This window comes from Buteo buteo, unplaced genomic scaffold (genome assembly GCF_964188355.1).
Source record: "Buteo buteo unplaced genomic scaffold, bButBut1.hap1.1 HAP1_SCAFFOLD_130, whole genome shotgun sequence".
Lineage (NCBI taxonomy): Eukaryota > Metazoa > Chordata > Aves > Accipitriformes > Accipitridae > Buteo > Buteo buteo.
In genome coordinates this window covers 1-9,930 of record NW_027439294.1, presented here as the reverse complement: position 1 = coordinate 9,930, position 9,930 = coordinate 1, and the positions used below count along the sequence as shown (strand labels likewise).

At 54.7% G+C, this 9,930-nt stretch overlaps 1 protein-coding gene across 1 annotated transcript; it reads right to left on the bottom strand.

Annotated features, from left to right (window-relative positions):
* Positions 1-3,630: 3,630 nt before the first annotated feature.
* LOC142028056 (uncharacterized) lies at positions 3,631-8,768 on the bottom strand. Its single transcript, XM_075022163.1, has 7 exons — positions 8,716-8,768; positions 8,442-8,513; positions 8,247-8,354; positions 6,955-7,062; positions 6,328-6,396; positions 5,487-5,631; positions 3,631-4,477 (listed from the first exon to the last, which is right to left on the bottom strand). The coding sequence occupies exons 4-7, from the start codon at positions 7,058-7,060 to the stop codon at positions 4,048-4,050; spliced, it is 750 nt and encodes a 249-aa protein (XP_074878264.1). The 5' UTR covers positions 7,061-7,062; positions 8,247-8,354; positions 8,442-8,513; positions 8,716-8,768; the 3' UTR covers positions 3,631-4,047.
* Between the last annotated feature and the right edge of the window lie 1,162 nt (positions 8,769-9,930).

The window sequence follows — 9,930 nt, the reverse complement described above, 5'->3', positions numbered from 1 at the left end:
AGATGTATGCAAGGTTCATTATTTAATTCAATTTTGCAGCATTCAAAGACACACAACTTAAGATTTGGGGAAGTTGCTTTTGCTTGCTGAAATTCAGCTTCCGATACAGAAGCACGGTTTAACCTTCAGGTGCACAACCTCTCTTAAATCCTCCACAGAGCTGACGGCGATAGGCACGTCTTGCGTCCCTGAATACCTGGGACTAGGAGAAGGCCTTCTCAGAACGTGTCTTCCCGGCCTTAAAAAGGATGAGACATCCAGCAACCACCCTTACCATGTGTATTCTAAGAGAAAAAGAAATACTGGCAACACTGTTTATCATGGGGAGGAGGAATACAGCTGGAAAACCGTGAAGAAAACCATGGAACAGCAACACAGGATTCTGGATGCAATGTGTGTTATTTCATGAAAAACAACTTGAAATAAAAAATGATGGTTGGTGGGAGTTGTGCATAGTAACGTGTAGCTGGAGTAGGGTCAGAATACTTAAACCAGGGAATTAGAAAGATATTTTGAACATTGGCAGATATACTACAGATAGTAATTCAGGAGCAGAGCGCAAAAAAAAAACCTCCTAAGGGAAGATTCATAATGGCCTCTTTCATACACACAGCATTTCTTTCTGTGGAGGCGAGAGCAGGCTGAAAATCACAGAAGACAGCCAGGAAGAGCAGAAAATTCAGGGCAGTAAATACACAAACTGCAAAGCATGTTCTAGCTTGACCTCGCACAGGGTCACATGTACCCTCATTTCCCAAGAGCCGGTGTGACGGGTACACTCAACCCCATAACCAAACTCGCCGTAGTTTGGTACAGGCTCCAAAGGAGGTAAAGGAGCCATAGCCAGGCCAAGAACTCCTCTAGTTTCAATCTCTTCTCTGAAAAACCCACAAAGGAGCCGAGTGACCCAGTGAGCACCGCTGCCTATCACCTTGGAACACTCATCATGCGATTAACACAGGAATAGCGGGTGGTTTTTCCAAGACTCATTTATCAAGGAGCAAAAAAAGTTGTGGGCACAGGGAGTCTCATGCATACCCTTCCCATTGCATGTGATTTGACTAGGAGCCAGCCACTTTATCCCATAAATATGACAGCCTAAGGGAGCCTTCTTTCAGCTCTCCCTCCTAGGCAGCGTGGCTGCATGGCAGTGATCTCCCCTCGAGCTGGGACGCCTCTCAAGGTTGCTCCTCGAGGCATAGAGGCCTGTTCTCAATAGCAGATCTTTGCTAAGTGACTGACAGCATGCTGAATTCATACTAAGGAAACAGTACTAATCCACGTAGCTACTTAATATTAACTATTATAAACTTTGTACAGATAATTCCATTAGACAAACTGTTGTCCAAGTCTGAGACTAAGATTGGACCGAGCCGCACCTAGGCTCCATAAGGAGTTTAGAAAGCAAGGGGGTCCCCTCTGAACCTCACGACTCAACGGGAGGGTCTTCCTTACCCTTTTGCATCTCCGGTCTCTGTGTGAATCCTTCCACCTCGATTCTAACTCAGTTCTCCTTCGTACGTTTCTTCCGTGCCGTAATTAATAAGGCAAACCTTGCCGTCCAACTTACTGAACCTCGGGAAACCACTGTCAAACTTTGTTAAATTCCTCATATTTATTGAACTCTGTCAAATTATTATTTCACCTCAATAAAACACACTGATGCTTCTCTCCTCCTGAGCGAGGTGCTTTCCGCCCCTTGGCAAGAGATTGGCGCAGCCGGCAGGATCCTGAATCTGGACTCATGACAGCCCACAGCACAGCCTGCATGGGGTGAAAGGCATGCATCAGACCTCAGGGCCATCACACCCACAGGGAGGCCTGGGGACAGCGAGGGCACCTGCTGTGTCCCCACCAGAGCACGCCTGCGGAGAGACGGCCTTCGGGAAGGGCCCTTCGGTCCGGAGCTGTTCCCTTGGCAGCACGCGGCCTTCGGGAAGGGCCCTTTGCTCCTGAGCTGTTCCCTCAGCAGCGCTTGCGAGGTGTGCGTGCAGCTCTGCCGTCCCTCAGTGCTGCTGTGGGGTCTGCGCCTGCTCGGGGAGGGAGGGAGGGAGAGGAGCTGCCCCGCGTTTGCTCTGGGTCGGCAAATCTTTCCCAAAAGGCGGGTCTGTCTGTGCTGCCAGCCACAGCCCTGGGCAGGAAGAGCTGCGTGACAGGAGCCCAAACCCCTCACAAATCCCCCCGTCCCCTCACAGACCCCAAACCCATCAAATCTCCTCACGGATCCCCCCAGACTCCTCAGAGACCCCAACATCTTCTCACAAATACACTCACAGACACCCCAAACCCCTCACAGGCCCCCCCCAAACCCCTCAAATACCCTCACGGATCCCCCCAAACACCTCACAGACCCCAACATCCCCTCACAAATCCACTCACAGACCGCCCAAACTGCTCACAAATCCCCCCCATCCCCTCACAGACACCCCCAAACCCCTCAAATCCCCTCACGGATCCCCACAAAACCCTCAGGGACCCCAACATCTCCTCACAAATCCACTCAACACCTCACAAATCCCCTCACAGAACCCCCCCATCCCCTCACAGACCCTGCCAAACCCCTCAGAGACCCCAACATCTCCTCACAAATCCACTCACAGACCCCCACAAACCCTTCGAATCCTCTCGCACACCCCCCCAAACCCCTCAGAGATCCCAACATCCCCTCACAAATCCACTCGCAGACTGCGCAACCCCCCCAAACCCCTCAAATCCCCTCACAGACCCCGCCAAACCCCTCAGAGACCCCAACATCTCCTCACAAATACACTCACAGACCCCCCATTGCCTCACACCCCCCCCAAACCCTTCAAATCCCCTCACAGACACCCCCATACCCTTCAGAGGCCCCAACATCCCCTCACAAATACCCTCCACACCTCACAAATCCCCTCACAACCCCTCCATCCCCTCACAGACCCCCCCCAACCCCTCAGAGACGCCAACATCCCCTCACAAATCCACTCGTGGACCGCCCAAGCCCCTCGCAAATCCCCCCCAAAACCCCTCGCAGACCCCAACATCCCCTCACAAATCCCCTCAACACCTCACAAATCCCCTCACAGACTCCCCCAAACCCCTCAGAGACCCCAACGTCTCCTCACAAATCCCCTCACCACCTCACAACTCCACTCACAGACCCCCCCAAACCCTTCAAATCCCCTCGCAGACCCCGCTAAACACCTCACAGACCCCAACATCCCCTCAACAAATCCAGGCGCGGACTGCCCAAACCCCTCACAAATCCCCCCCCAAACCCCTCACAGACCCCCCCGCCCCCCACCCACCTGCACTGACCGGGCTGCAAGTGCACATTGCCAGCTCATGTCCAGCTTTTCATCCACCAGCGCACCCCCAGCTTACTCGCTGGCAGGGCAGCATGGGCACAGAGTAGGCCTTGGGGCCGTGCAAGCAGCCTTCAGCAATAGCCAAAACATGGGTGTGCTACCAACACTGGTTTGGTCACACATCCAACACTCGGCACCATATGTGCTGCTAGGAAGAAAATTAACTCCATCCCAGCCAAAAGCAGTTATGGCTCAATAGCAGCTTGGTGCTGCTCTGCGTTTTATTTCTGGCTTTGCCTTATGTGGTGTATTTGGCGCGCACGCAATGGAGGGGCTGGGGCTGGTATTGCCCTACACAGTACCCCTGTCCTGTGCACTCCAGGACAAAGCTGGCACAGGGAGCAGAGGTGGGGATGGTGACCTGTTAACGAGCCCCTTTGGTGCCTCTGTGGCTCAGAATTTAGCAGGACAGTCCCACCAGGGAAGCTGGGCTCCCCCAGCCTGTTGGTGGGTCCCATGCCCAGCTCCCTGCCTGCTGACACCGTGGGCATCCAGGTCCCTGTGTGCCCCGATACGAAGTTCGGCCCAGGATTGGTGAATCCCTGGGTCTGCTGCCATTACGACCTGGACAACTGTGCTACTGATCTGTATTTATTGCTGTGCCATTACTCGGACACGAATGGTCGATCCCTGAAGCTGTCCGTCAGGAGTCTGTCATTGTAGCCCACTGTGCTACTGATCTGTATTTATTGCTGTGCCATTACTCGGACACGAATGGTCGATCCCTGAAGCTGTCCGTCAGGAGTCTGTCATTGTAGCCCAAACCCATACCCTGGTGGGGCTGGCTCAGGCCCTTGCAGGAGGGCCGGCGCGATGGGCTTGGGGCGCGGGCGGGTGGCTTCAATTCCTCTGGGGGCTCGAGGTCGCTGGGCTGGTCCCGCAACAGCCGGCTGGCTGAGTTGGACAGCCATGAGGGCCGGGGTGGAGGCGGGCGGGCCGGGCGGCTGTCCGGGCTGGCGGAGGCCCGTTCCCTGCTGCTCTGTGGCAGGGGGGCCGGTTTTGCAGGCACAGGTGATGGCTCTTGCTGTCGGGTCCAGCTCTCCGGGGTGCTGCAGCGGCTGCTCCGGCTGTCCAGGCCCGAGGAGCAGCTGCTGGTGTCGGACCAGGCTCGCGAAGCTGCGGAGAGGCGCCTGCGGAGAGAGGAGGCTGCTGAGGCCCCACCGCGGCTGTGGGGCCGGGCGGGTGTGAGGGTGCGGGGCAGCACTGGGCGCCTCACGGGGTGCGGATGCCTGGCTGCGCGTGGGAGCTGTGGGCGTGGAGAGCTCCGTGCAGAAAACGGGGCACCCCGCACCCCTCGTCTGGGGCTCTGCTCGCCTGCCCACGGCTCGTCTCCTCTCGGCCCTGACCATCCTGACCTGCCTGCTCTGCACGTGCCTGGAAGGAGACCTGCCCGCGACAGACCGAGGGGACCAAAGCTGGGCACAGCGCTGCAGGGCCAGGAGAGCCTCCTGTTCTCCTTTCTCAGCGTGCCTGGCAGAGACCAGCACTCGGCTCCCCTGCCTGTCCCTGACCAGACAAGGGCACAGCCTCGGCTCTCTGTTCAGCGAGATGCTCTCCATCCTCTCTTCAGAATACGTATCCAAAGAGATACGTACCCCTGCACAGAAAAAAACCCTGCCTGTGCTGAGAACACGCATGCTGGCAGTGCTCAGGTGCAGATGGGACAGGCTGACTCTTTCTCCAAAGCAAGGCCGAGAGCTGGGAAGGCTCCTCACCACGGTCTCAGTTGCTGGGACACCCTGGTCGAGGTGAACCTCTGGGATTTACGGCATCACCCAACAGGGTGATTTCTGCTGGCAGGTTCACTGGCAGAAAGATGTCACTATTGCGCTTCTCACTTTCTATGGCAATGTCATCCCTCGTTTTTCTTCCTGACCTTGCTCATCCTACGTCTGTCGCTGGGTCTGCTCTTGTCGAGGCAGGGTCACTTTTAACTAACACTTGCCACAGGAGGAAGGCGTTTCACAAAAGAGTGCCCATGAATTGAGAGGCCAGTTAAAACATCTTACAGCAGAAATCTCAGTAGAGTTTGGCCAGTAACTGTCTCGGCACTCCACAATACCCTACCTCTAAATGTTTCATGGCTAATAGCAGCCATCTAATACAGAAGTTTGGCAAAAAAAACTCCCAACCACTCACCGTCGTCTCTTCCTCCACAGACAGATCACACAACACAGTATCATCCCAAACAGCACGGAGCCCAAGACCGCCACGGCGCCTTCTATGCAGTAGTACCGGAAATCTTGAGGATCCACAGCATTTGTGTTTCTCTTGTCATCCACACCTGCAGCAACAATTCTGTGCATTAGTGTGTCCTGCACGCTACTGGTAATCTCACAGGAGGTCTGACATTGCCAGGAAATGTTCTTTCTCACTTTGTTAGCATCTCTGCACCAGCAAACATGCTGGGGCTGCAATGTTTCCTTGGTTTCAGTAGAAGCAAAGGAAACTCCCAAAGCCATTGCAAATCAATGCACTCTGGAGCCTCTCTTTCTCCTCAGAGCTTTGCTCACACTGTGGTACGGCTGTAATCCAGTTTTCCCAGTGTCACAGGTATGCTCCCCCTTCTTGGCCACCCTTCACGTTTGCACACAATTTCTTTTGCGCTCACCCACTTTCACTCCCCAAGGCTTGCTAGTGCTGCTGCCTGGAGGCTCTCTCTGACCCTTTGGGACAAGTTGTCCCACTGAACAGAACTCATGAGGCCAGATGGAGAGCATGTGGGGGAGCGCAGCTGTTTGACCAATCGTTCCTTTGAGCGACACAGACAAAACCCATCCCTGCATCAGGGAGTGCCACCCCCAGCTCTCTCCCCAGCCCATCACCCACACCCTGAGGGGATGGAGTCAGGCCCTCTCAGGAGACACCTGAACCTTGCTCTCTCCCTCTTCGCCTTTCCTCCAGCGTGGGCACTGCTTGCATGCCCCCAGGTTTCAGGACTTGTCTTCCCCTTATGGCCCCCTGCAAGACTGCTAATTACCTGCACTCTTTGGAGAAAATTCATATCTCCTGGCGTGGTGGGCTTCTCCAGGGCTGGACAGCACTGCCACTGCCAAGAATCAGAGAAAGGTAAAGCCTCAGCATGGCTCAGGCACAGAAGATGCAGGAGGGTGGCACAGGTTCCCTCTAAGCCCATGCCCCATCCGCCAGTGAATCCCTTTGGACCTCAGTTCACAGGAGGGATCCCCCTCTGTTGTGCTTAGGGGGACTCAGGGCAAGCTCTGGGATGCAGGTATTGCAGGAGGCACATTCCATTAAGAGTCGTATTTCCCATCGTCTGCTGTGGGTGGTTCAGATGGCCTCACCCCCAAAACGGTAAAGTTCTCAAATTCCTGTGAACAGGGTGTGGTGGGAGGTGAGCATCTCACTGCATCCACACAGAGGGTTACGAGTGACTGTCTCTCTGGCACACTGATGGCAGTAACCTCCACACCCCAGAGATGACAGTCATCCTCAGAGAGCCGTTGCTGGCTTCTTTTAGAACACTCGCTCTGTACTAATAGTTTGGCTGCTGACAAGATGTGCAGTAGCGGGCACCAGGGGAAGAGGCTGCAGACACACAATGATTTTGATTCATGACACTGGATGACTGAAGGACAGCAATTACCTGGCACGCCTGTTGATTGAATTGCCCCTGTTTTTTCGTCAGAGACTGGCACTGCGTGACTATCTCCTTCCTGAAACGCCTCCTTCTCCACAGTCTCACGGTCCATCTCTTTAGAAAGAAAGTGGCTCACTTTAATTAGAAGTAACCGTTCCTCATCAGGAACGTGGTATCTTCAGGAGGCAATACTTCTCAAAATACATTAATAACGCTTAGAAACAAAGCCTGGGCATTTGGGGGTGCACCTAGTCACTAGTCCAAACGATGTGTCATTCATGGAGAAAAATTTAAGTGCTAGACACTTTCCAGTTTACCAGGAGACAGCAAATCCTGACCTGCTAAGAGACTAGGAGATTGCATGTGATCTTGTTCACATTCCACTTGGTGCATTTTTGGCAAACTGCAAGATGATGGTAAATTACTTCCCTCAGAGGAGACAGGAAGATGCTGTGGCCAGTTCAGGTGGGGAAAGAGTCCTTCTGAGAAGCACTTCCCATCATACCAACTCCACCACATGGTAAGGGTAACAGACACGCATAGTGGACTGAACCGCAAGCTCTTGCAAGCATATTCTGGGCACTTTCACAAGTGGCAGTGAAGAGCCCACAGTCCCCCAAAACAAGAGGAAAACCACAACCACAACTAGAAACAGACAGGCAGACCACCCGACACCGAATTCACAGCCCTTCATTTTAGCTGCCTTCAAGTTAGGTGTCGGGCCTTCAGCTGGGTGTCCAGCTTTCGCCTGTCCCTGACCCCGAGGTGTCACCGAGAGTCCTCAGACATCAAGGAGAACAATGGGGTTAGACCAGGCTGCGAAGCCGGGGTGCTCCCATCCTGCCCAGGGGATGCCTGCAGCCCAGGCAAAGTCTGCTGGTCTCAGTGACCCCAAGCTCCCGGCGCATCCTGTCCACTGGCCAAGGGCACTCTCCCTGCCAGTGACTGGCAGGGTGCTGGCCCTCTCATGGCTTATCAGGAATTGGCTCCTCAGCCAAGTCCCTCACACACTCAAGGTGCGAGCACTGTCAGTTCCTGCCAGCTGGATACCAACGTCTGCCCAGAACAGCTCTGGCCAGTAACGCTGTAACTGGGGCAGCAGCCGTCCCTGGGGCTCAGTTGAACCACAACTGGCAGCAGAGACTCTGCACCATCTCTACAGCTCACCAGCACCTGCAAGGTGTGAAATTTGAGTGTCAGTGCAGTGCGGCTCTGATCGATCCCTTCCTGCTGCACAGGATTCATGTCCATACATGCATCTGAAACCTCAGCTTCCCAAGACTTCTGGTTATACCCACCACGTGCTGCTTTGTCCAGTTCCTTCAGGATTTCCTTTAGGACTTCTGGTGACCGCTGGGAAGATCTTCCTATTTCAGCTTTAGCTTTATACTTTGCTCTTTGAGGACCTTAACAGAAAGTATAAAGTTAAATTTCTCAAGAATAACATACTGAAAACGAGCGCTTAGTCTGTGAAGTCAGGACTGACTACTCACCCCTAGGATGCCAGGTGAGCTCCAGCGCAGGACCCAGCCGAGAAGCTGGAAGAGCCCTCCCTGTACCCACATCTGCAACCAAACACCCACGAGAAGCTCCCATCATACATTGTGATATACACTGTCATACTGAATAGCAGAACATGTAAGGGGATCACAGAACAACATGGCACACACGATGCAGGCCTATATTCCCACACCTGCAAGAGACATCTTGCTCACATTTGGGCTTTGAGCTGGCAGCTCTCAAAGGAAGTAAAAAGCCATGACGTACCCGTGCGATCTCCCTGCGCGTCAGCCCTGGAACCCGGCTGGGAAGCTGGATAGCCATTGCATCCAGCCACGTCTGTAAACAAACAGAACAGAGAAGCTCCTGTGAAATATTTCAATAGACTTCTTCAGATGTGAACGGCAATGAATGCAGTTCACACACAGGGTTGCTCCATGGCACTCGTCTCTCCCTGCCACTCAGGAGCACTGTGCAGGCCGTTACTGGGTGCCTGGAACATGCCAGTTTAAAACAAACCATGTACAGAGCTGCCGGCAGAAAGGACTCCCTGGAGCCCACACCAGCTCTAAACTCAACCCCAACAAGCCCAATGGCTTTGCAGCAGGCACTGGAAGCAGCGCAGGGTCAGAAAGGCTGGGAAAGAATGTTTTGCAAGGCAGAGCGCCCCAGGCCACATCACTGAGCCTGACCCATTCCCTCTCTGCTCTTCTGCATGTCTAAGCATCAGCCAAGAAAATACTAACTTAAATTTCATATGAACAAATATTAAAACCTAAATGCCCGCTCATTCAACTGACATACCTGTGGGGTTGCCCTGAGGCTCCCGGACAAGATCCGGCTGAGCAGTCGGGTGGCCATCGGCTACAGGCACAGCTGTAATCAAGCACGTTTCCATTAGAGGCTGTGATCTACCTCTTTCTCAGTGACCTGCAGTCACTGGAGGGGGGTCAGGTAATGACGTGGGACCCAGACATGGGTGGACGTTTCCAAAGCTGCAGAGGGCCTGGGGGACCTGGGTTCACCCAAGGAGAGCACTGCCGGGCTAGAGCAGGAATGCTCCTGTTTTTCTGAGCAGACATCTCCCAAGGACGGACATCCCTGAGGCTGAAAGTCAGGATTCAGCCAGGGAGCGGCAGAGCCAGGGCCCGGGGCACAGCTGTGACCAGCGCGGGGAAGAAGTGCCCCTGCAGGCTACTACCTGGCCCCTGCGGTGCTGCTCTGGCCCCGACATGCAGGCCAGGGGAAGGCTGCTCTGGGGCAGGGCAGCACAGGGCCGGCTCTGGGGATGGTTCCTCACCCCGCGGTGCTGCTCTCGGCCCCACCGTTCACCTGGAAAATGCCTCTGCAGCGGCTGCAGCCCCCTGCACCTCCCCACGGGACATCTACCTCCCGCTGCCCATGAAGCTGGCCGCGGCTCATCCGGCCCAGCCCGGCCCCGCTGCTCTCACAGCCCTGCCACACCACGACCCCAGCCCCGCT

What these genes read in the sequence shown, in the direction of transcription:
- LOC142028056 (XM_075022163.1), bottom strand. Translation starts at nt 7,060, where the DNA reads ATGGACCGTGAGACTGTGGAGAAGGAGGCGTTTCAGGAAGGAGATAGT. An exon ending in TCAATCAACAGGCGTGCCAG is followed by an intron (nt 6,397 to 6,954) that starts GTAATTGCTGTC and finishes GATTCTTGGCAG; the next exon opens with TGGCAGTGCTGTCCAGCCCT. An exon ending in CTGTGGAGGAAGAGACGACG is followed by an intron (nt 4,478 to 5,486) that starts GTGAGTGGTTGG and finishes CTCTCTCCGCAG; the next exon opens with GCGCCTCTCCGCAGCTTCGC.